At 41.8% G+C, this 27,369-nt stretch overlaps 1 protein-coding gene across 5 annotated transcripts in view; it reads right to left on the bottom strand.

Annotated features, from left to right (window-relative positions):
• The window catches only part of INPP4B (inositol polyphosphate-4-phosphatase type II B), a 463,330-nt gene that overhangs the window by 132,983 nt on the left and 302,978 nt on the right, over positions 1 to 27,369 (bottom strand). For all 5 annotated transcript variants that reach the window (XM_007668427.4, XM_039913682.1, XM_029076612.2 and 2 more), the window contains exons 11-12: positions 22,562 to 22,634; positions 9,782 to 9,929 (exon numbers count right to left, since the gene is read on the bottom strand). In XM_007668427.4, the coding sequence (XP_007666617.2) occupies positions 9,782 to 9,929; positions 22,562 to 22,634 (221 nt within the window). The remainder of the gene's footprint in view (positions 1 to 9,781; positions 9,930 to 22,561; positions 22,635 to 27,369) is intronic.

Below are 27,369 nucleotides of genomic sequence, written 5' to 3'. Positions count from 1 at the left end.
ATGATGCTTATATGACAGAAAGGATCCCATGCACCTAGAAGGGTCACAGAATCCCAAGATCCACACAACCTGTCATGCCACTTTAAGGGTTGAACTAGAGTGCTAAGTGGGATTACTGGCTCTTTTCACATATAGGGGAAGCAGTGTGGCCTAGTGGATAGAGCACAGGCCTTGGAGTCTGAAGGACCTGAGTTCTAATCCAGGCTCGGCCACTTGTCTGCTGTGTGACCTTGTCACAACTGCTCTTAGCCTCAGTTCCCTCATCTGTAAAATGGGGATTAAGACTGTGAACCCTATTGTGGGGCAGGGACTGTGTCCAACCCAAATATCTTGTACCCACCCCAGAGCTTAGAACAATGCCTGGCACAAAGTAAGTGCTTACTAAATACCACAATTGTATTATCATTATATGTGAGCCAAGAATTGACTGCAGAACAACTCTGGGAGTCAGGAAGCAGTGGAGCTCTGAACCACTCACAAACCACTTTTAACATGATTATGCATAACACATTTGTTAATGCTCCATATAGTCAGAGTTTTACTCATTCTGTACAGTACTTGATAAAAATTTCTATGCCTTCTTGTGTTCACCTAGGGTGCCGACATCAGGTACTGCAGCTCTTGTGTGATTGATTCAGTGTGTGTTGTTTAAGATGGATGAGTTTCCCAGAGGACCAGAACATGACTTGTTCGACTTCACTGGTGATGGGGAAAGAGTCATAATGAGAACTTTCATGGGTGACAGGATTGGCCACGGCTTGAGGATTTTGATAAACTTGGGCAAGACAAACAGTTATAGTCTACAGGTGAACAAATGAGGTCAAAAAGCTATGTGAAGTCTACAAAGGGAGATACTGATCTTATCCCCTCATCTTTTCCTTTATCTGGAGGGCAGCCATAATGGTGCACTCCATTCCAGGTTGAGGATTACAGACAAACTGGGAAATCCAGGAGTATATGTACTCTCCCAAGCACTTAGTATACTGCTTTGCAGACAGTAAACACTCAGTAAATGCAATTGAATAAATGAATGAACATGATTACTAATAACCTAATAATTTCAGGAGTTGGCTTAGCAATTTAGAAGAGGAACTTCACACTGCAGAGAAGTGCAATCTAGTGGATAGAGCATGGGCCTGGGAGTTAAAAGGACCCGGGTTCTAATCTCAGCTCCACCACTTTTCCGTTATGTGACCTTGGGCAAGTATCTTCACTTCACTGTGCCTCTGCAACTTCATCTGTAAAAAGGAGAGTAAGAATGTGAGCCCCACATGGGACATGAACTATGTCCAACCTTGTGCCTACTCCAGCGCTTAACAAAGTGCCTGGCATTTAGTAACTGCTTAACAAATACCATTCAAAAAAAAGGAACTTGACATTATTTTCCTCAAAGATGGTACTGATGGTGCCATCTTGAGATCCTGCAGAATTTTCTCAGAAATAATTCTAAGAAAAACTTTAACTGGGAATCCCAGAAAATCAATCAATCAGTGGTATTTAGTGAGAACTTCTGTGTTCAGAGTACTATCTTAAATGCTTAGGAGAGTACAGTATAACAGAGTTGGCAGATACATTTCCCGCCTACAAGGAGCTTATGGTCTAGAGGAAGCACTGATCCCTTGCTTAAAGGTCACCCAGGAACCATGGAAGAGCTCCTTCATTACCAAAGGTTAAATAGATCATCTCCTCAGAGAAAGTACTCCGACAGCGGGGAAGCCCCTACAGAGAAAGCCTTAGAACATTATTTCACAGTTTTCCGGTCAAAAAAGAATACGGAATGAACGGAATACCTATTTTCTATGGCTAATTTAAATGAAAACTGAATAATGTCACACCTAAAAGCACACTGCTTATGGGTATAGCAAGATGGAAAGTTTGAGGGGCTAAGCACTTTTCAATTGTTACAGGGAAAATTCAGGTTTAACCAGATGCATTACAAACAATAAGAAATAATCAGCTCAGAGAACTAATGAAACAGTACACATTAAATGAAAAAAGATTAGGTAACAGAGTTTCCAAATGAAAATTTCAAGAAGTTTTCATGACATGAAACAATGATAAGTGCAACTATTTAATCTGTATACTACACCAAAACAGGGCAATTTAATTGCACATTTCAAAATATTTTGGGTTTTTCATTGTTGTTTACGACAAGATTGTCGTGATTGTCGTGAGATAAGAATTGCAGTCAAGGATCACAAGACTTTTAATTTTTAAAAATGATAAGTGGTTAGCATCACAAACCAAAAAGCCCTACACTTCATTCAATAGTATTTATTGAGCACTTACTGTGTGCAGAGCACTATACTAAGCGCTTGGACTGTAGGGACATTAAGATTCCCTGCTCCCAGCATGCTCTGGATATGCCAGATCAGGGAAAAAGCTGCTTCTTCATGTTCTCATACTCCTCCATTCCCACCAAGACTTTGAGCCTATTGTGTGTATTTGTGTTATGCTTTGATATTTCATTGCTTCTTATGCACCTGTCTCCAACCCTCTTCACACTTAAACTCTTAGATTGTGAGCTTCACAAGGAACAGGGACTGTCTCTAATTACCTTCCGTGTAATTTTTCTCAGCTTTAGTAGTGTGCTCTGCACACAATAAATGATTAATAAATACTATTTCTACTATTGCAAGATGATTAAAATGATCAGGCTAATGATGTCTAATCATTAGAAAGCTGTCTTCTGCTTTTTAATTCTTACGCCCCAAATGTTTGCTAAGGAAATGTGGATACATGGTATAGACTTTATAACCTCCAATTACATAAATGAAATCTCTCTCACACACATACACAATTGCTATAAGACTTCCTAATATTCACTGGGTTATTATGTTTATATTTGAGAAATGGTTTGATTCTTGAAAACAACCTCAGGGTGAAGCATTTCCGGAAGCCAACCACAACAGATAAAAGGCACACCTAAATCTGTTTAGATAGAACCCCTGCTATTCTATTCATTGCACTTGATAGGTCTGAATTGCTGTTTATAGGCCTAGATTTCCCTTTAAGCAGCCCTATGCTCCCCTTTGAAAATTTTCCCACTTCAAGTGATTCAAACCTTCACATTTATTTCTGACTCTTTCAAGTCTCTGGGTCTCTTGGGTCTGGAGCAGCCAGAATCCAGCAAGGAGGAAACCCAGCCGCTTTTCCTTCTTTCCCTCTCTGTGTTCTCCCACTGACCTGTGATTCGGAAAAAAGGGCAACCAGGGTACATGGTTACTCTTCTCCAGGATGATGTGGTACACTATGGGGTTTTGAACTTATTCAATTTTGCACTTTTTCCACTATCTGATCTGGGAGTTGTGTGGACCAAATTGTGTTGCTTGTGGCACATGGACTGGATGGGTGTGGAATCAGTCATCACATACAGGGCATGACTGAATGACATTCAATGACATTATGCTCATATGTAATGAGCATACAAAGATGGGTCAGCATAGAGGCTGACATATGTTGCATAACTTACACATAAGGGGGCCCTAAGGGCACACACAAAAAACATGTTTTGTGGAAATTCACACAATCTCTAGGGTTGTTGAGGTCTCCGAATTCCTCTATGCTCAAGTCACTGGATTCCTCTCTCACCTCCTGCAGACTAAGGCGCTGCTTCCTAGCACTGGGACTTGGTGGCAAGAGTTGTGGTGGGGGAGACTGGCCACTTTAAAGTACCAGACATCAAGGCACCTGCTGACACATTAATATTGAACAGGGGGCAGATCAGCTATATAATAGACGGTTCAGTATGAAACCAGACAAATGGCCAGAATAAATTCACATTTCCTCATAACATCATGCTAGGAGATTGGTTAAAATCCACCTCCAAGGGATCCTCTACCCTAACTCTTAGGAAATGCCCCATGAAAAATGAAGTTAATAATATGAAGTTAACGAAGTTAAGAAGTTAATAAAATGATAAATGTTAGCATTTATAATAGCCCCCAATTCTAGCACACTCGTAGAGATATCCAAATAGAAGGCAATTTGTGTAGAAACCAAAACTCCCCTTCCCTTCCTCCTTGCTTGTCTTTCTGCCTCTGTGTCTTAGAGGTCCCAAAGAGTAGCCTGTAGCCCTTCTCCTCAAGACCAATCACTTGGAGGAAAAGTTATTAGAAAGGACAGGGTGGTGAGAAAAGGGAGGTGGAGAAAAGAGGGAGGAGAAAGAGAGGGTGGATGAAAAGGTAAGAGGAAAGAAGGAGGGTGGGTATGCTATTGTATAACATCCTCCCCACTCCTTAGTAAAATGCTCTGCACACATTAAGCACTCAATAAATATCACTGATTGATTTTCACAGAATGTGTTGGCCGAGGTGGGAGGGGGAATGGGGTTGAAAAAACTACCAAGAGAAAAAAATCTAATGGGCAGGTGCTGGCCGGGTAGTTCAGAAGCCTCTCTCGACTCGTGCCACACCGCAAACACAAATTTACAAGTATCTCATAGCAAGGGAAAGGTTGGAAACCACAGCCTAATCCAGTAAAAGCATCCATCTGCCTAACAGGCTTTAATGAGGTAAGCAGGATGTGAAGCCAACAGAGCCAAAAGAGGATGAGAAGAGAGTAGGAATGAGAAGCTAAAATTTCACACTTTCCAGATAAACCACATGGCATGAAGCACCCCAGCACTTCAATGGGAAGGTGTTTTAAAACTTCAAGTTTATCACTACTGAAATATTTCCACTGAGATTTTGAATTCCTCTTGCAAAATACATGGTTTGTTTAGAACAATCTTCCCATGCCCGCTGTGTGAAATGGGTGGTGTCTGGTTCCCTGAAACTTCGAAAGGTGATTGCCTTGCTAGTGAGTGCAACTCAGTGTAAAAGAGTGTCAAGGGCTCTCGGCCCAGATGGCAATGGAGGTAAATGCAGCGGGCGCTTCACATCACTGAATTTTGAGGGGAGAGGGCAGAGAGAAGCCATATTTCCTTAGTTATCCCCTCGAGACTATAAGCTCCTTCTGAGCAGGGAACGCCTACCAACTCTGTTATACTGTCCTTCCCAAGCGCTTAGTAGAGTGCTCTGAACAGAGTAAGTGTTCAATAAATACCACTCATACAGGAGACATGGGGGCGCAGTAGCGTCTGGGCGAAGAAAAGTGACCTTTCCTTCTGCATCCACTTTTGTCGTGAAATGTGTAGTACTCAGACTAAGCGTGTTAAAAACTGCACCCAGGGATTGGCCCTGGGGCTCTGTACTGAAGGTAATTTGTCATCTGACACTCTGCCCTGGTGCCACCACAAAGCACTGCGAGCAATCAGAGGCAAGTAGAGGGACATTATCCGAAGGGTGCCATAACAGATGGGCACATTTTGCACAAAGGCACGCTAATCAGGCAAAGTCCTTCAAGATCATCCGATAAACTAGAGGTTTACATTGTCTTCTGATCAACTGCCTTCACAGCATAGTCTAGTGACAAGAGCACAGGTTTGGGAGTCAGAGGACACGGGTTCTAATCCCAGCTCCATCGCTTAACTTCTCTGTGCCTCGGTTACCTCGTCTGTAAAATGAGGATAAAGACTGTGAGCCCCAAATGGGATAGGGACTGTGTCCAGAGTGATTACCTTGTATCTACCCAGCACTTAGAACAGTACGTGGCACATAGTAAGCATTTAACAAATATTGTAACTATAATTATTAATTATTATTAAAATTATTAAACTAGCAGTTTCTATTGTTTCCTGATCAGTTGCCGTCACAGTTGAAGTTAAGTAATTGCCGGTCTCACAACAAGGAGACAGCGCCAGAAAAATGGGAGGCCGGACTCCTACCCCAATTTTCCCCCTCCTGCAATGGCCTCTCCAACTCCCTCCTGGAAGGAGTGGCCTCAGAACACACAGGAGCCAAGGAGCTGGGCAAAATGGGGGCTTCCACCCCTCCTGGAGCCACCGTCTCCGTCCTTAGAGAAGCAGCATGGCTTAGTGGAAAGAGCACGGGCTTGGGAGTCAGAGATCGAGGGTTCTAATTGAGAAGCAGTGTGGCTCAGTAGAAAGAGCACGGGATTTGGAGTCAGAGGTCATGGGTTCGAATTGCGGCTCGGCCACTTGTCAGCTGTGTGACTTTGGGCAAGTCACTTAACTTCTCAGTGCCTCAGTTACCTCATCTGTAAAATGGGGATTAAGACTGTGAGCCCCACGTGGGACAACCTGATTCCCCTGTGGCTACCCCAGCGCTTAGAACAGTGCTCGGCACATAGTAAGCGCTTAACAAATACCAACATTATTAACTCTGCTACTTGTCAGCTGTGTGACTTTGGGCAAGTCACTTAACTTCTCCGTGCCTCAGTTACCTCATCTGTAAAATGGGGGTTAAGACTGTGAGCCCCAAGTGGAACAACCTGTTAACTTTGTACCTATCCCAGTGCTTAGAACAGTGCTTGGCATAAACTAAGCGTTTAACAAATACCATCATTATTATTATTCTCCTGAGTGTTACAGCCAAGGAACTGACAGATCCCCCAAGGCCTTCAGTGGCTGCACTTCATTCACCTTTCCTTCCCGCTTTCTTCTATCTTAAGCAGAAGGCAGTATTGGGTGTCATAAATGTCAAACACTCGAAACTCTCTCGGGATGCTTACTGAGCCAAAAGAACAATTCCCCTGCAGGGGGTGGGGGTGTGAAACTCACTTCCCATCAGCAGGAAAGCACTGAAGGTGAGGTGGATGGAGGAAGGGCAGAGAAGAGGATTAAAACTACCTCAATTATGCTCTTTCCCATTTCCAATTATATAGGAATTAACTATTAGACTCTTTCATATCTTTCTGAAGCATGAATCAGTCAGTCATCAATTTTGAGTTCTCACTATGTGCTGAGTACTGTCCTGGGAGCTGAAGTGGATGGCTGCAAATTCTACCTTCCCACTTAATCAGTTATGAATTAAAGTAGTCCTTTTTTCATATCTGTTCAATATTTTGATTATCCACTCTCATGTCTGAACTTGATTTCTATTTTAAGCCAAATTTGGCTTCTACAAATAGAGTTGTTCCTACACTGTGTTAAAAAAAAAAAAAGGAGAAAAATTCCATTAGCATGCTTTCATTTTTAACAGAAAAAAGTCTTCGATTAACCTTATTTAGTCATAGATATTGAGGATATAGGGCAGAGAATGAGAAATGAAAATTCTAAGTTATTTTGGCACTGACTATTTGATCTGATCTTAAGCTTTAAGTTACTAAAATAAATGACTCCTGGCAATATCAACTGTGTTGTTATCATGAGGAAAGTGAGTCACAGAGAAGTTAAGTGACTTGTTCCTTCCTTCTCCTATTTTTATGGTATTTGTTAAGCACTTACTATATGCTAGGCACTGTACTAAGCACTGGGGTAGGTGCAAGTTAATCAGGCTGGACACAGTCCCTGTTGCAAACAAGGATCACAGTCTTAATCCCCATTTTACAGATGAGGTAACTGAGGCACAGAGAAGTTAGGTGACTTGCCCAAGGTCACACAGCAAACAAGTGGTGGAGCTTTGATTAGAAACCAGGTCCTTCTGACTCCCAGGCCCATGGTCTATCCACTAGACCATACTTTCCTAAGCTTTTAATGTAGTGCTCTGCACCCCTTAAAAGTTCATTAAATACCAATGATTTACTGATTGATCTGATTGGCCAGTGACTTTTAAAAACAGGGATGGAGTGCTAAAACTTTCAGTAGGCAAATGGAGAGATCAGGCTGGCATTTGCAGGAGGTGCCTTGCCCGGTGGGGACTGAGGGAGGGGGAAAGAAAGCTTCTTCACTTCTTCCTGTGCCAACCTCATCCCCCATTGGGTTTTTTGTTTTTGTTTTCTCTCAGCCTGCTTTCCCAGCCTCTCCTCTTCCCCACAATGTGATTTTGGCTGAGACCTCCATGGGGCAATGCAATTTTTTTAAGATAATGGACCTCCTCTGCCCCTCCAAGAACTCTGACAAAAAAGAAATGAATGATAGCTTTTGAATTTGGCAGAGGAAATGCTGAATAAAGGGAACAGAATAGAGATGGTGTAAAAGTCGGGGAGCAGCACTCATTTATTCATTTAATCATATTTATTAAGCACTTACTATGTGCAGAGCACTGTACTAAGCTCTTGGGAAAGTACAATACAATACTAAATAGTGATATTCCCTGCCCACAATGAGCTCATAGTCGGGGGGGGGGGGCGCGGGGAGGGGGAGGCGGGGGCGGAGATAGACATCAATGCAAATAAATAAAATTACATATATATACACATAAGTGCTGTGGGGCTGGGTAGGGAGAGAGTTAAAGGAGCAAATCAGGGCGACCCAGAAGGGAATAGGAGATGAGGAAAAGTGAGGCTTAGTGTGGGAAGTCCTCCTGGAGGAGATATGCCCTCAACAAGGCTTTGAAGCGGGGAGAGTAATTGTCTGTCTAGTTTGAGGAAGAAGAGCGTTCCAGGTCAGAGGGGAAAAATCCTTGAGAGGCAGCCAGCAGCCCCCTTTCTGAAGCAAAAATGGTAAGTCTCTGCCAGCTCGCTTCCACCCCAGAGTCAGACCTCAAGAATGGCTGGCCATGATGTGTGACCGACTACCCACTGGCTTTTTAACTTATCCCATGCTGATCAGTCAGGATGCCAGTGTGCAAGGGTCCTATTGTTCACATGAATAGGAAATGTACAGGATCTCATTTCTTTCCCCAAGACCCCAGTGAGGAAGAGACAGTCTTTTTCAGGGAGGAGAAAATGGGCCCAAAGAGGTTAAGTGATTTGCCCAAGGTCATTTGGCATATCAGTTACAGACCAAGACTTCCTTATCCAGTCAAACAGTGGTATTTAATGAGTGCTTACTGCATGCAGGGCTCTGTATTAAGAACAGCAAAATACAAAAGAGTAGGTATAGCCAGTCCCTGCCCACAATCAAGCAATGGTATTGATTGAGCACTTACTACATGCAGAGCCCTGTACTAAGTGCTTGGGAGAGCACAATACAACAGAGTCGGCAGACACATTTTCTGCCTATATCAAGCTTACACTCTAGAAGAGGAATTTAAAGACTAGAGGGGGAGACAGACATTAAAATAAATTACAGATGGATATGTATGCAAGTGATAAATTGGGCTCTCCCCCTAGGCCTACTGCTAGGGGTGAAATTCTGCCTTCCTTACCCCTGCCAATATCTCCACCCATATTGTATGAGCAGGAGAAGCGATGGTGATGATGAAGGCAGCAGCACCAGTCTTTGAAGAGGAAGCACATCCTCCTCCCCATTTTTTTACCCTTGCCCTGAGTCCTGGAGGCAGAAGGGAGAGGGGTAGGGATCATAGTAATACTAATAAGAAATAGTATTTGTTAAGTGCTTACTATGTGTCGAGTACTCTGGGACAGGTGTCAATCATAGGGGATACAGTTCATTAGCAGCTTATAATTCAATCCCTCGTACTGGATTGGATCTGATAGGGCCCCCAAGCACATCCGTAATCTAGCGAAACACCTCTCATGCAAATAGTAGTCCAGTCACTTATGAATCTGAAGCTAGAACATGTTCTCATGGGTGGGGCTCAGAATCCATTCTTATTAGCCGATCTTCAACAGTTGTCTTCCAGGAGCAAGTTCATCCAAACACCCCAAAGTGTTTTCCAGCTAACAGTCATTAGGACGCCCTTGGAACAGCCAAACTGAGTCAGGGTGCCACGGAGTAGAGCTGAGAACAGCGCTCACAAATTCTTCCCTAATGCACCTTAGAATTCTACACAATTCTTTACAGTCGCATTATCCTGCATCCAGAAATCTGCCATAGATACCTTATGTGCTTTAATGTTCCCTTATAGTGTTATCAGATAGGATTTTCTCTTACCTTCTCAAGTCTTCCTTAATTTGCAGGGAGATCACTTCCTTAGGAATATGAAAAGAAAGGGTACTCTCAGACATCTGCTCTCGGATCTGCAGCCACTTGCTGTCCGACGTGGGAAATCTATATAGCTTGCACACTGGATTTTTTAGCACTGAACAGGGAGGAAAACAAGAGTGGAACATTCCTTAATTATAATACTTTATTTCTATGCCGCTCATTGGGTTTTCAAGTTCACTGTTTAAGTTTGTTTTTTGGGTGGTTTTTTTTCTCTCCTGCCATCTGTTCCAGGGCAGATTTATTTGTCCATCAGTAGTAGGTGATGAAATTCTACTCAATATATGGGGACTTAATACACATGAATTTGTTTCCCGCACACATTCATTAAAGCTAGAGGCTATGATAATATTAACACGAATGAACAGGGAAAACTCATAGCAGTGGCTAATAGCTCTGTGTGACTAGGTGATATTGGGGCCAATTTACCCTGGCTTTTCCAGCAGGGTGCCTGAAATGCCACAGAGGCTAGTTGCCAAGAGTATTTGGTCACTCAAGGATCAGTGGCCAACAGTATTCATCCTTGTCCCTGGGATGTCCAGGCCAAATATTATGAGCTAATTGTGGATAACATATTTAGGAGTCAAAACTGCAATTTCCAGAGCAACTTCTTTTTCAAATTAGCATTTGAGACACAAATCCTGTTGTGTTAATTCCCCAACAAGTAAACCAAATTACTGCTTACTTTATCAACAAATTACCAGTTTCTTTCATTTAGGCTAGATATGCATTTTTTTGTTTTGATGCTTTTCTCCTCACCCTTGTCCTTGTTTCTTCCTGGTGTTAAATCTATAAGCCATTCACTGCATCATTCCTTCTTCCTCACAGTTCTGGAACCTGGTCCAATGAAATTTCCATCCTAATTCTAAAATCTTCTCTACCTAGGCAATGGTATTTTCATCAGATAATCAAGAGACACTATCCTAGCTGCCAAGGAGCTTACAGTCTAGCAGGGAGACATACATTAAAATAAATTACAGGTAGAAGAAGATACATATATAAGTGCTGTGGGGGTGAAGGACTCAGGCGTAGAGGTGGTGCAGTGGTGGAGTGGACAGGGTGGGAAAATTTATCAGGGAAGGCCTCCTGGAGGTAGTATAATTTTAGTAGAGCTTTTAAGATGGGGAGAGTAGTGGTCTGCTAGATATGATGGGAGAAGATGTTTCTGACAGGAGGGAGAACTTGAGCAGATCAATGGTGAATAAGATTGAGACTGAGGCACAATGAGTAGATTGCCAGTAGAGGAGTAAAGTGTGTGAGTATTTGTGTGTAAGTGTGGTAGGGGGCAGTGAGAATAAGCAGGGGAAAGAAATTTGATTGTTTGCTTTAAAGTCAAAGGTGAGAAGCTTCTGCTTGACGTGAAGAGGGATGGCTTGTTGGAGGTTTTTGAAGAGTGGGGAGATTGAGGCAGAACAACATTTAAGAAAAATGACTTGGGCAGTGGAGTGAAGAATGCATTGGACAGAGGGTGAGGTTGCAGGCAGGGAGGTGTTGAGGAGGGCAGGGTAATAGTCAAGATAGGAAATGGCAAGTGTTTGGACCTGCACAGTGATAATTTAAATGGGGAAGAAGGGGTGGATTTTAGAGCTCCCTTTTTCTTAGACTACGAGTCCCATGTGGGTGATTTACTGTGTACCTGATTAACTTGTATCTACCCCGGGGTTTAGAACAGTGCTTCACACATAGTAAGCTCTTACCAAATACCATTTTTTTTTAAAAAAAAAGCTATTGTGAAGACAGGATTTGGTACCATTTAACACAAGTCTCTCTTTGTTAATTCTGGGTGTCAGGAGACAAATGTAATAAAAACCTCTGTGCTCACCTAACCTGTAATAGTTCCAAGGAGCTTGCTTTTGTATAATGCATAAGGAGACATAACTGTGGTCACCTTGTGGAAATTAAAAATTTCCAAAGACCCTCTACAAGTAAAACATGCCCTGGGCAATCCACCTGAAGTCTTCTGACAAACATAGCTTTTACAAAATAAACTCATCATTTCATCTTTTTTGACTGGGAGGAGCACATCCAAAAGTACCTCCCATTTGTAGATTTGAGAGGTAAAAGGGGCCTATAGAAAACAACCATACCCAAAACAATAGAGCTTGGAGATCAAAATAAATGAAATAATTAATCATGGTATATAGTGGTAAGATTTCTTTTATGAAAGACAAAAGTTTCACCATAGATACATGCCCACTTTTAGGTCACACCTGTTTGTTTTGTCCTTCAGAAATTAGCTCTCTATGGATTCATTCAGATACACTGTGGAAGAAATGGCTGTGGGCATGTAAATAGTATCAGACATGACATGACTCTTTGGGTATCAGAATACAAGTTTGATGCAGAGTTCACCCGAAACATAACCTCTCCATTCTGGGAGAACCAATTGTGCTTGTTTCCCCCTTATTTCATTCGATTAGATTTTCCTGAGCCAGCTGAACTTCATAGTACTTCCTCTTTTCGTTTTATGTGCAAATAGATTAGGAAGGAAAGACAATTTCTTGAAGTCAGAAGGATGGTGCTATAGTTAAAATTTCATAAGATGTTTGTAAAATGATAGAAAAAGCTCAAGGAAAAGATTAAAACCTTCAGATATTCTAGATTTTCTTACAATATTCCTTAAAAGATTTCTTAAAGAATATCATGAGGATTCTTCTGCTTTGTCCTTCAGCCTGCTGCTTTTTTGTACAGTTCTCCTAATAATAATTTGTGAAAGTTACCCAGATTCTTCATACTTGTCCGCCATCCAATGGAAAATGGAAATCTTTAGGTCTCTTGGGTCCTTCAGTAAGGCCCTATTTAGTCATTTTCTCAAGACTCTTGTTTGTGGATATTGTCAGAATAGACCATCCTGCTTTCTTTTTCCTCAGTTCAAATATAAACCCTCTGAGGTTTCTATTCTTTTTTCTTCTGCTATCCAATAATATAAATATATTCTTTTGTTGAATTAGTTTAGGCATAGAGCCAAGGGCAATCAAGGGCGGTTTGATTCATGGAATTCACAAGCTCTCACTTGACCACCCAATATATATCATTCCAAACCATCTGTGGGAATGCAACTTTTAAAAAGTAAACACGGAAAATATTCAAATAAGTGAACTGCTAAATCACCCAAAGTAAAATAAATTTTTTTAAAAAAATTATCTTGCTCATCCTTTTATGGTGATTTGTTCCAATACCCTCCCTAAGGACTAAAGTTTCTATTTTTCTGCATATAAATACCTCGGTGCTGACGGAAGAAGAAAATAGTCATCCCAGAAGAGGTACCTTCCAGTGAGATGTTACTGATGTTTTCTGGAGGCAGGAGTGCAGAGAGCTTCCAACACCTATCACCTATGCCTGAGACAGTTTGCCTAGAGTTTCTCTCTCCTTTTAGGAAAATCTCTGTTCATGTGTTTCTTAAAACAAAAGGCCCAAGAGAGGAAATGGGCTCAAGGCAAAAGCCCTTAATGTCCATCCAGCCCTCATCTTATTCTGAACAGCTCCGCCTTCAGAGGCCTCTTAAAAAACGGCTCCTTGGCCTCATTTTATAGGTCAAGCATTCTCATGAGAAAGGACCACAAATGAGATCATTACTGTCAATATTGAAAAAGGAACCACTTCTCACCAACAAAAATGAATTCATCTTGGAGTCCCACACTCACAATCCAGTCATGTATCTATGAATAGAGGTCCAACAAGGAATTACCTTACTGCCATCGATATGGACTGAAAGGTGTGAATCATTTCAAGCACCATCTAAACTGATGCCAAATTTGTCTTTACCGAGAAAACACTAGGCTGACCATGAAACAAGTTCATTCTGGCTATCTAACACTGCTCAAAGATAAAAAAGCACCTGGGCATTGGCTTGTTTTTAATACCATTTTTGTGAAAATATAAAAATCAGTATGCTAAAAACCTCCCAGTGGAAACCAGCCAAAACAATTATAGCTCTTCCACATTCATTTGAAAGATCAGATGGGAGGAGAGGTTCTGAAGAACCCACCACCCCCTGCAGATTTCCCTAAGGGCTTCTCTAAAATGAATGCAAGTGAAGAAGCTAAATGACCAATTTTCTGCAAATAGCCAGGAAATTAAAATTGCTGTAGTTGCTCTCTGGTTCTCACTCCTTGGGCTCCCGAACAAGGTAATGTGCTTCTTGCTCTCATGTGAGTCCCACTGAAGCCTAAGCAGACTCTCTGAACCAGGCTGCAGAGTTATAACAAACAATTATCGATAGAGGAGAAAACAAATGTTAAGGATGAAGTCTAACTAGACAAAGCAACGGGAAGTAGAAAATATACCCCACCTGTCCATTTTATGACAAATTATCAAGCAAAGTGAAACTGGGATTCCTATTTAGGCTTCAAAAGGCACCTAGATTGAGTAGGAACATGGCAGACTATTATTACTACTAAGTGCTACTAAGTTATCATAAAATAACTTATTACTGTTATTTCTACTAAATTCAGAAACAGAGAAAAATAGAGGGCATGTGAGAGGCTCAACATGGCATAATAATAACAATAAGAAGAAGAATAATTATGGTATTTGTTAAGTGCTATGTGCCAGGCACTGTAGTAAGCTCCGCAGTGAATACAAGCAAATCGGTTTGGACACAGTCCCTGTTGCAGGTGGGGCTCACAATCTCAATCCCCATTTTACAGATGAGGTAATTGAGGCACAGAGAAGTGAAGTGACTTGCCAAAGGTCACACAGCAGACAAGTGGCAGAGCCAGAATTAGAACTCATGACCTTCTGACTTCCAGGCCCCTGTTCTAACCTTTGCGCCATGCTGCTTCTCTGATGGGAACGAGCATGGGCCTGGGAGTCAGAAGACCTGGATTCTAATCCCGGCTCTGCCACGTATCTGCTTTGTGACCTTGGGCAAGTCAGCTTCTCTGTGCCTGTTTCCTCATCTTTAAAATGAGGTTTAAGTATCTGTTATCCCTCCTACTTAGACTGTGAGCCCCACGGGAGGCCTGATTATCTTGTAACTACCCCAGCATTTAGTACAGAGCTTGGCATGTAGTAAGCCCTTAACCAAAACCACAAATATTATGACTGAAAGAAATAGTGCAAACCAACCCAAGGTTTACCCTTCACATTTGGAGAGGATTCTATTGTCTAAGAAAGTCTGTCTGTCGATCCGTTCTACACCCTGTGCATAGATAGATCTGTGCCTTTCGGAAGTGTTTTCCACAGCACCTGTTGCTGTGGTCAAATCCGTCTCCAGCCATCCTGATTTTCTCCAAGAGTTCTGCTCCACGGATTGCTGCCTAAGAGGCTAGTCTGCCTGCTAGATGGGAAGTTTGGGCATGTAAAATGAGCAAAAGCAGGTAGACATCAGTGCAAGACAGACTGACCTATTTAGCTGGCCAGTTCCAATCTCAGGATGTATTTATATTTCTCTAAAATTCTCCAGAACAGCCTAAAAATATGTATGACTGGACTGGCTATTCTGGGACATAGAGTTAACCTACATATCCCATTTCAGTTCACTATTCAGTAGCTACTGAAATATCCTGTTAGTATCCACTCTTCTTACATCCCTCCACGTGAAACCATTGCCCTGAGGATTACCACATCGGCAAACAGACTCTGTTCTAGCAACTTGTTTTTGATGATCTTTTCAATTGATGCTAAGCCTGTTAGCAAATGATGCCAATGTAAAGGGCTCGAGAAGCCTAGACTTTCAATTTGGAATGAAGCTTGATGCCCTATTTTATGCCACACTCTGATGATCTCCCAAAGCTTATGCTGGCCTTCCAGATTCTCTTTTTTTAAATCCTTTTCATTTTATGCATTTATTGTGTTTCCTAATCTGTTTATGTCTGAATCCTTGCTGATATTTGCACATTTGTAGATCATCAGCATTTACTTAGCACTTATTTGGTGCAGAGCACTGTACTAAATTCACTCATTCATACATTCAATCATGTTTATTGAGCACTGACTGCTTACTGTGTGCAGAGCACTGTACTAAGTGTTTGGGAGAGTACAATAAAGTTGATTGACATGATCTAGTTAATCAATCATATTTATTGAGTGCTTAGCAGGTGCAGAACATTGTACTAAGTGCTAGGGAGAGTATAATATAAGAGATTTGATAGACATGTTCCCTGACCATATGGACCTTAAAGACTACAGGGGGAGACAAGTGCTAGATAATGATGCAGAATCTGGGTTTGGAAGGTACAACTATTTAAAAACTGCTTCAAAAAGCTATAGAAATACTCTGTCAGTAAAAGACAATGGTTAAGGCTTGGTGAGCATAACTAAAACCTGTCAGAACCATTCTTTTAATAGGAAGACTGAACAGAGAGGCAAGATCTACATAAAAGATGTTATAGAAAAATAAATTATAACAAAGTGAAGCTGTTGATAGAGAGAACAGGTTAAGTACGAATTTAGTGATGGAACTCTCTTTGTTTAGAACAAAAGAAAGGCAGTGAAAGACTTAAAGAAAGAAGCAGCATGGCCTAGCGGAAGAGCCCGGGCCTAGGAGTCAGAAGGTCTGGGTTCTAATCCCAGCTCTGCCACTTGTCTGCTGTGTGACCTTGGGCAAGTCACTCAGCTTCTCTGAGCCTCAATTCCCTTGTTTGTAAAATGGGTATGAAGACTGTGTGTCCTATTTGGGAAAGGGACTGTATCCAACCCGGTCATCTTGTACCTACTCTAGCACTTTGAATGGTGCTTGGCACAGAGTAAGCGCTTAGAAAATATCACAATTGTTATTATTATCATTATTAAAAGGGTTAGTTGCATCCGTAGATACAATAAAAATATTTAACTCCATCAATTACTCTCCCAAGGGCTTAGTACAGTGCTCTGGGCCCAATAAGTGCTCAGTAAATACAACTGAATGACTGAATACATACCCTTGATGATGATCTGAAAAGCTGAATTCTGACACTTTCAAAATAAATCTGTCTTGAAAAGTTTTTAAAGCACTTAATACTGATAACCATCAAACAATCAATCCATGGTAATTACTGAGTGCTTACTGTGGGCAGAGCACTGTATTAAGTACTTGGGAAAATACAATCCATTACCCTGGGTAAGCACAATCCCTGCCCACGAGGAACTATAACTGGGAGTGCCAGAATTGAAGGGAATCTCATCTTATCCTTTCCACATTATCAGTTCAAGTAAATCAGGCTTGATGTATTATGTCTGGTCTTGGAAGTCGGTCAGTTAATTGTATTTATTAAGCATTTACCATATGCAGAGCCATGTACTAAGCACTCAGGAGGGTACAATATAACAATATAATAAAAACACATTCCCTGACCACCACGAGTTTACAGCCTAGAGGGGGAGACAGACATTAATATAAATAAATTACAGACATGTACATAAGCATTGTGGGGCTGGGGGGGGGGTGAATAAAGGGAGCAAGTCGAGGAGACATAAAAGGGAGTGGAAGAAAAGGAAAAGAGGGTTTAATTAGGGAATGCCTCTTGGAAGCCTTCAATATGGCTTTTGAATGTGGGGAGAGTGAACGTCTAACAGATGTGAAGTGGGAGGGAGTTCCAGGTCAGAGGCAGGACATGGGCAAGAGGTCAGCACTGAGATAGATGAGATTGAGGTACAGTGAGAAGGTGAGCATTAGAGGAGTTAAGTGTGGGGGCTGGGTTGAGGTAGGAGAAAAGCATGGTGAGGAAGGGGGGAGCAATACGATTGAGTGCTTTAAAGCTAATTGTAATGAGTTTTTGTTTGATGCAGAGGTGGATGGGCCACCACTGAAGGTTCTTGAGGACTGGGGAAACATGACCTAAATGTTTTTGTAGAAAAATGATCTGGGTAACAGAATGAAGTATGAACTGGAGTGGGGAGAGACAGGAGGCTGGGAGGTCAGCAGGAAAGCTGATACAGTAATCAAGGCATGATAAGATAAGTGCTTGGATTAACACAGTAGCAGTTTGGATAGAGAGGAAAGAGCAGATTTTAGCGATGTTGTGTAGGATGAATTGACCGGATTTAGTGATGGATTGAATATGTGGGTTGAATGAGAAGAGTCTAGGATAATGCCAAGGCTTTGGGCTTGTGAAATGGAAGGACGGTAGTGCCAAGAGTGATGAGAAAGTCAGGGGAAGGACAGGGTTTGGGTGGCAAGATAAGTAGTTCTGTTTTAGACATGTTAAGTTTGAGTTGACATTGGGAGACCCAAGTACAGACATCTTGAAGGCAGGAGGAAATGCGAGACTGCAGGGAGGGAGAGAGGTCAGGGCTGGAGATGTAGATTTGGGAATCATCTGCAAAGAGATGATAGTTGAAGCCCTGTGACTGAATTAGTTCTTCAAGGGAGTGGGTGTAGGTGGAGAATAGAAGGGAGCGCAAAACTGAACCTTGAATGTCACCCACAGTTAGGGGGTGGGAGGCAGAGGAGAAGCACGTAAAAGACTGAGAAAGAATGAGTGGCCAGAGAGATAGGAGGAGAACCAGGAGAGGACAATGTCCGTGAAGCTAAAGTTGGACAGTGTTTTCAGAAGGGGATGGTCGACAGTGTCGAAGGAAGCCGAGAGGTTAAGGAGGATTTAGGATGGAGTAGAGGCCGTTGGCAAGATGGAGATCACCTATGTCCTTTGAGAGGGCGGTTTCTGTGAAGAGAAGGGGACCAAAACCAGATTGGAGAAGGTCAAGGAGAGAAGTGGAGGTGAGAAACTTGAGAAAGAGGGTGTAGACAACTCTCTCAAGAAGTTTGGAGAGGAATGGTAGGAGGGAGATGGGGTGATAACTGGAGGGAGCTGTGAGGTCAAGGGAGGGTTTTTTTAGGATATGAGAGACACAGGCATGTTTAAGAGCAGTGGGAAAGAAGGCCTTGGAGAGAGAACAGTTGAAGATGGAGGTTAGGGAGGGAAAAAGGGAGGGGGCAAATGTTTAAATATGGGGCAAAGGGATGCAATCAGATGTGCAGGTTGGAGGGGGGTGGATTTTGAGAGAAGACAGGAGATCCCCTCTTAAGATACTACTGGGAAAGATGGGAGAGTTGAAGGAGGGGCAGGAGAGATTTCAGAGAGATCACAGCTGACAGTTTCATTTTCTCAATAAAGTAGGTGGCCAGGTTATTAGGGGCAAGGAATGGGGTGGGGTGAGGAGGGACCAGGGGTTTGAGGAGAGAGTTTAACATCTGGAACAAATGGTGAGGGTGATGGGCATGAGTGTCAATAAGGATGGAGAACAATTTTGATGGGCAGCAGAGAGGGTAGTTAAAGCATGCAAGGATAAATTCTAAGGGGACGAGGTCAGCCCAATATCTAGATTTCCCCCAGCATCACTCTGTGGTTTGTGCACAAGAGCAAAGGAGGCAGAGTGTGGAGATAATCCAGGGCTGCGGTTAGTGATATGTCAAATTATTCTACGTAGCCATGCTTGAGGACACAGCAAGGAATCTGGAAACTGGGGTTGGTATTCCAATACTGTGGGAAATTATTCAAACTCATTAAGATAAGAATATCACTAAAGTCCTTAAATTAGTCATAAAGAAGATCCTATTTGATGACAACTGTGCTCTAAAAACACGCATCTAACCAGACATGCAGTTGATTTTAAACCTTAGTGCTAGAATCTATTTTGTACTGACACTTTGCCCAAGATTGTAAATCCACCAGCATCTAAAAAGCCCTTCTTACAATCAAGGATCTTAATTAGAAACAGAAGTTGAATGCTGCCACTGAATTCTGGTACTTAAGCAGGAGGTAATCCAATGACGCAAGACTGAGCAAAAAGAAAATTACATCAAGAAGCCCAGCATGTCCTTTGGGAGACAAAGCGTTGGTCCACTATGGTACTGACGGTCAAGCTAAGCCGTTACAGAAGTTGTAGTGTCCAGTTTTCTAACCATCTGTGAGGTCTGGACTTAATATAGCTATCACTTCTAACTTCTAAAGTGGCTCCCTCAGCACCTTTTCCATGCCAAACTTCATATCAAATGGCAAGACAATGAAGCGGTAAGTCCATCAGCATGTAAGTAGTGCTCTTCACAGTACCACTTTGAAGTGGCTCATCTATAGTGATAATCCTATTAAAGCAAAAAAGACTTTCTTCCAGCTGGTCAAGATGAAAATCTGACCCCTAATTGAAAAATCTTTGGTGCTCCATTTCCAACACATTTCTGTCCCATTCATATTATGCAATTTTTCGAAAGGCTAGCCATCCATGCCACCTGGTGACAACAAAAAACTACCCCTATTTCCAAATGAATGGATAATACCTGACACAGGAAAGTACCTCTATACATGGAAATAAAGCTGCTTCATTAAAGCAGTAAATATGCTGGTGAATTAGTACTGACTCCTACACTTATTAGCACCTGTCCAACCACTTCCCATTAAGGAAGAGCAGTAAGACCAGGGATTGAATTGACTCAGGGGAAGGGTCAAAGAACAGCAAGAAGGTGAGTGAGGGACCAAGCTGAGGGGACTCAGGAGGAGACCGGCAGAAACAAGATTCCCCTCCGCCAGGCCTCTTGCTCCCTCAGGGCTCTAGATCTTGCTGCCTCTCCTCATCACGGCTGACATCTCCCCACTGCAGATATGACCCACCCCTCCCCTCATCTCCACTCAACAATGGAATACAGCTCTGGGTCTAGTTGGTTTAAATGTCCAAAATGAAAATCCTGCTTCTTTTTAAGATGCCTGAATGACTACATCACCTATAAGCCACTCTATTTCTCACTAATTTGCACTGTCTTTCCTCAACAATTCAAATCAGTGAGAAATAGAGTGTTTAGTCTTTCCTAAACAATTAGAAGAGATTATTTTCCCAATTTTTCTTCTGAGCAATAAATGGAAATCCAAAGCACCCTAGAGCTTTCATTTTCCAACCATACTTCTGTTGCAGCTAAAATAAAATTCATTCAATAGTATTGATTGAGCGCTTACTATGTAATCAATAGTATTGATTGAGCGCTTGGAATGAACAAGTCGGCAACAGATAGAGACAGTCCCTGCCGTTTGACGGGCTTACGGTCTAATCGGGGGATCCGATATATAGGCTTCTTTCAATAAAAATAATAATGTTTTTTGTTAAGCGCTTACTGTGTGCCAAGCGCTGGGGCAGCTATAAGATAATCAGGAACCAAAGGGGGTTCATACTCTAAGTAGGCAGGAAAACAGATATTGCATCCCGATTTCACAGATGAATGACTGAGGCACAGAAAATTGAAATAACTTCCCCAAGATCACACAGCAGATAAATGGGAGAGTCAGGATTAGAACCCACATCCTGACTCCCAGCCCCATGTTCTTTCCAATAGGTCATGCTGCTTCTCTTGTTCTTTCAAACAAGCTACGCAAATTCTGTTCCTCTCATCCCCTCTTTGCCTCAACCCGGAAGAAGAATGGCCCATGGAAAGCACAAGAGTTGGAGGGGATAGTTAACTTCCTCGTGTTATAATGGCTAAGTGAACTTCTTGGAGCATAAATGAATTCTCCTGAGTTATAAATAGAATAGTGATGAGACACTATAAGATATAACATTCTTTCCCACTCTCTCAATAAGTACTTCATAACTCATTCGAGGATGGTGAGTTCCTTATAATATATTAGTATCCAGGCTTGAGAAGAATGTTAATGATACCCTTTGCCTGCAGATTTTCAAAACAGCATGGGAGTTTAATTATTGTTAATGCCGTCACTGTCAAGTTATGATGAAGAACTCGAGGGGTTCAGGTACACAAAGAGCAAAAACAAAAGTCAGGTACTGAATGATGGATGCATACTGTACACACTGTTAGGGGGAAGAGGTTTGTGGAGACCGACCTTGACCACCGCTCTACAAGAGAAGACTCAGAAAGGCAATTTAGAGGAGTTACATCTACTTTGAAAGAATGGGTCCACCATGGGATTATCTATTTTTTGATTTGAGGGTGCTGCTGGATTCTCATTTTCCAGTAGGCTTTACTCTCAAACTAGTTTAGGCTTAAAAAGGACATTTCTTTGCTTATGTTCAAACCCACTGGTTTGGCATTATGAAAATGTCTCAAGGATGTAGTTCAAAGCATTATGAAAATGTTTCAAGGATGTAGTTCAACCCTTGTTATATCTATATCTGTGCTCCCTGAGCAATTTACATTATGAACATGAGTGATCTTTTTAGAATGACACCTCCATCTGCATATGAAATATGTGCATTTTAACAGTGGACCACACATGAATTTTTATTGCTATTGTTCTTGTCTGTCTCCCCTGATTAGACTGTAAGCCCGTCAAAGGGCAGGGACTGTATCTGTTACCGATTTGTACATTCCAAGCGCTTAGTACAGTGCTCTGCACATAGTAAGCGCTCAATCAATACTATTGAATGAATGAATGAATACTATATCATAAATACAGCAAGGTAGATTTTACATTTAACCATCGAACTCATTCAAAAATATTGTTATGGAATTTAAGGTGTCTATCACACGCAAAACAGCAACTGGTCTATAAAACAACTTCTCTAAATACATTCAAGTGGGTATATAAACGACTTGTTCCACAGCTTGTTGAAAAGGTAAAGCTCACCTTCTGATTACACTCCTCAAATACTATTTAGCACACTGATGCTATACCGCTGTTCCTACGAGTGCTAGCATGAAATTCAAATTGAATATTATATGGAGCACAAAACTGAAAAAGTGTAAGCATTCAAAAATCTCTGAACCCACAGACAGAGTTGGCTTCTGAGGATTTTCCTATACACTGTAGCAACCAAACGCAGCGGCATTCCAACAGTAAGAGTCTCAATAATTGTGACACGTACCTGCATTCAATAAAGGCAAGCTGTCCTTGTTGCTCATGCCTTCTGGAGCAGTGCACTCACACACCAATGCACACTAGGAAAAAAAATCATAGTATGAAAAGAAAACCCAAGAAATGGAATTCTTCCATTTTAGTAGTCGAAAAACAGTTCACTCTGTGAAATATTTTGCTCAGAGCTCCTCCAGCCTGTGCATTCTGTAAAGTTTGTTCATTTTTGATTAATAATTTGCATTTCCCCTATACAATATAGTAGCATAAAGGAAAGTCATAAGCTTTAGCTCCATTCTAGTCAAAGTGTGTTTACAAAAAGGTGTTAATTGTATAAAAGACTGTCCCAAACATGTTAGACATTCATACTCCTAGCAATACAGAGTATGAAATAGCTTTTTGACAGAGTGAATGGTTTCAAAGGGCTTTTTTTTTTTTATCAGTGAGGCTGCTTTCACAGCAACAGCAGGCAATAATCCTTGATTTAGAGAAATGCAACTTAAAATAGGAGACAAAATAGGCTGCAATATGTGATTACCAAAGGTAAAAAAGGCAAAATCCCATAGGCATCAGTGCAAAGTGAGAAATATGGTTCATATAGTGGCCTTTCCTGAATAATAATGATCCCTCATTTCCCCCACTATTTGACCTCCCCTCCGGGCTCCTATTCACTTAGTTGGTCTGGACCCCTAAAAGCTGTTTGATATTCATGCCACCCCCAAGGCCCCCAACACTTCCGCACATATCCTTGATTCTTGAATCTATCTTGATTCTATTTATCGTGATTATGTTGTCTTGTTTTTGTCCGTCCGTCTCCCCCGATTAGACTATAAGCTCATCATTGGGCAGGGACTGTCTCTATCTATTGCCGAATTGTACCTTCCAAGCACTTAGTACAGGCTCTGCACATAGTAAGCGCTCAATAAATACTATTGAATGAATGAATATCCTTATCTCCTGCCATTTCCCCTATCTGCATGTCTCTCCCCAACTAGACTATAAACTCCTTGTGGGCAGGGATCATACTCTATTGTATTCTCCCAAATGCTTAGTACAGTGCTCTACACATAGTAAACACTCAATAAAAGCCATTGATTGATTGACAGAGAAATGATTCACAAATAAGGAATGCTCAGGACAAGAGCCAGGCTCACTTCCTGACCCAGAATGGAGGGAAGGAAAGGCTCCCACAGTGATTGGATAGTAGAATTAATAGTCGTAACAGTAGTAGTAGTAGAGGAAGATGCATTTAGTGAGCACCTTAGCGCTACACACTGTACTGGGGACGAGGGAAGTACAGAATAACAAAATGGCATGTTCCCTGCCCACGAGGAACTTATACATTGATGGGGGGGGATAAATTATAAAAATATTTACAACCCAAGTGATCAAAATAAATAACCACATCTACAAATATACCCAAGTGCTAAGAAGAGTTAAAATAAGTCCATAAATCCACTTCATCCCAGACTACAGGTTTGAAGATCCTACACCATTTGATTCCTTTTGAGCTAAGAACTTCAACTCTCAGGTGGGAAGGATTGATGCCCCCTCTCCTCCTTCTCCTCCCACACTAAAGCACAAGTTGGGCAATTATCCCACAGCACAGCCCCCTCTGGATTGCCCTCAGTGGAGGCAAGTTAAGAACTATGTTCCTGCCAAAGCCCTTCACTTAGACTCTATCCAACAAATCCCCTCCATCACCCAACTGAATGTGAGGAATCGAGGGGGGCTTTGCTGTGGAGAAATAATACCCCCTGCTTGCACATGTCCTTTTATCATCTGCTACTTTCTACAAGTTATAGTTTTCTTGATACTATCTCTTTACAGACTTGGTAGTTTGATATTTTTGCTCTCTTTTCCCTTAGAGCAATTTTCTAAATTATGCCCAAGGTTGATCTTTTAGGGGATTTTTTTTTCCTTTTAATCTTTGATTCTCATTTTTTCTGTAGTAAACAGCCAAATGGTTTTCTCCCGCAGAGAACTTAAGATTTTCATTTTCTTCAAAGAAACTCAAGCGGTATCTATTAATGTATTTTCTTTGCACTTCATGCTCTGCTTACATTAGTTTCTGTAAGGTTGATATTTTAATGGTTTTTATTCTGTACTTTTCTTTATTTCAATAAGTGCCTTAAAGCACTCTTTAATGGGCACTTTAGCTGAAAGCCCCCAAGAATTTGAAGTTCAAATTTCAACCACTCTACCACCATGAAGAACTTTTAGGGAAACATCTCTGGATAAGAAGTAGGTAGCACAAGTACCGCCCTGGAAAACCAAATGTGCAAGTTTGGGGATGGGTATGAATATGGTTTGAATATTGTATGAATATGTAGGTGTGTGTTTCTGTATGTACGTGTATGAGTTCTTCTGTATTTTTGTTTCCAGTACACACCCATACGTATTGGTCTTTTGTGTTCTATTTTCCCTTTTTCCCTTTCTCCTTGAGCATGATCTAGTGGAAAGAGCACAGACCTGGGAATCAGCAGACCTGAGTTCTAAACCCAGGCTCACCATATGTCTGCTGGGTGACCTTGGGCAGGTCACTTCATTTCTCTGTGCCTCAGTTACCTCATCTGCAAAATGGGGAGTAAATCCTACTCTTTCTTATGGAAACTGTGAGCCCCCTTTGGGACAGGAACTGTGTCCAACCTGATTAACTTGCTTCTACCCCAGTGCTTTGAACAGTGCTCGGCACTTAGTAAATGCTTAATAAGTACCATAATTATTAATTATTATTAGAAACAAAATGGATGAAAAGGAAGAGGGATGGTGTTTCTCAGTTTATATTGGAGAGCTTGATGTTCCTTCCTTCCTTCTTTCACCAGAAGCTTTTACCTTAGGGCAGGGTGGGGGGAGGTTAAAAATAAACATCCTGAATACTAATTTTGGGAAATGCAGGAATTTCCTATCAAAATCTGTTCAATTTCTCCAATTAATCAATCAACTATATTAACTGAGTGCTTACTGTATGCAGAGCGGTTGGGAGAGTACAATACAACAGAGCTGGTAGAAACTTTTCCTTCTAAAATGGGCTCTAGTTGTGTATAAACATTATACATTATTAACCTATTCTTCAAAACTCTTGCCTAGACATTTCAGCACAAGGGTCCTGTAACGACATGCTTTTCATTCATTCATTCAATCGTATTTATTGAGTGCTTACTGTGTGCAGAGCACTGTACTAAGCACTTGGAAGGTACAATTCGGCAACAAAGACAATCCCTACCCAACAACAGGCTCATTTTCCTGCACAAACTATAATTTTCTTCTTTTCAAAAGATGGAGTTTACAACCATGTTAAAACAACTGACAGATGGAGAGGTTGATCTGCAAAGTGTAGCAGCAGGCAGCCTACAGCTTAACCACTCAGACTTTAGGGTATACTCTCTGTCATAAGGCTTATGTAAGGACAACATCTGGCAGCCATACTATTCTTACCTCCACTCAGTTTTGGGCCAAGAGGAAAGAGGGGAGGGCAAGAAAAAAGCATTTTCTGCTCCTGTTTCTGTCCAAACCCCTTGCACAGGATGTGTATTCCCACTTCTACGTTTTCCTCTCCATCAACTCTCTCCTCGAATCCCTGCAATCTAGGTTTCACTCCATTCACTCTCCAGAGGCAACACTCTCCAAGTTCTCAAATTCCCTCCGATGGCCATATGTAACAGGCTCGACGCACTATGTCCTAATCCTCCTTGACCTCTTGGTTCCCTTCCACCCTGCCCTGGTGCTGCTGATCCTGGATTGTTCAACTCTACTTTTCTTCCCAAAATGGAAGAGTTTTTCTCCCTACCTTCGCTGAGGTAATAGGGACAGTGAACTTGATGGAGGGAATCTAGAGAGGAGGATTGGAGGATGGCAGTCCAGGAGACGGTAGTCCAGGAGTAGGAGGGCTCAGATAAACTTGCTCAACTTCTTCAATGGAGGAAGAAGAGGAGGAGGAGGAAGAGGAGAGGGGAGGGACAATTTAAATAATCTCAGCCCCCTGAGGGACAAGGCCCATGTATAAATCCCATCTGTGTATTCTCTCAACACTTAGTACGGTGCTCTACACTTAAGTAAACACTTCAAAAATACTATCACTAAGACACATGTAGAAGTTCAATACAATATCAACATGACCTTCATATTTGGAAAGCATGATGAGAAGAACCACAGCTGTGTCTTCCCTCCACAACAGGGCAAGATTGAGGTTCAAACATATCTAGGGCAACATAAGCCTGAGAGGGACCTCAAGTCAAAGACTGCCGCTTCCTACAGAGTGGCGCCATTCCAACCAACCACCGTGCCTGCCAACTCCTGGACACTGCTAAGATTATTGCAAGCCTGGAACAGCAACCACGGTAGAAGAAAAAAGGGTGTGCTGAAGGTGGGCGGTGACCCGATGCTTCAAGCGACAGCTGCTTCCTCTCCTTTCTAGTCTACACAGTGGACGTGAGTTTCCCGGGGATCATAATCTCATGTATCAACTTGTGCAGCCTATGATAGGATTCATTTTGGAGAATGCCTAACACATTGAAAGAGCTCCTTAAATATTCAGAAGGGCTTGTAAATTCATCTCTGGGGAGCTACTTGGGCAAAGGTGTTGTAAACATATGCAAATCACCCTTATGTCCTAGTTTACAGCCTCATTTACTTTACCTTACCTGAGAATATGGGGGAATCAGATTCAAATTAACTGTGGTCACTTTCTATTTTGCTGGAGCATTTCTAGGCCCCTTCTTTTCCATTTTGCATGGAACACTACCTTCTTTCATCGTCGCTTAATCGACGTCGTTATCCAATGCAATCGGGTTAAGATAATTAAACAAGGAAGTAGAATTT

Source organism: Ornithorhynchus anatinus, chromosome 12, assembly GCF_004115215.2.
Source record: "Ornithorhynchus anatinus isolate Pmale09 chromosome 12, mOrnAna1.pri.v4, whole genome shotgun sequence".
Classification (NCBI taxonomy): Eukaryota; Metazoa; Chordata; class Mammalia; order Monotremata; family Ornithorhynchidae; genus Ornithorhynchus; species Ornithorhynchus anatinus.
Note: the sequence above shows the minus strand (reverse complement) of the source record. Positions and strands in the feature narration are given on the sequence as shown.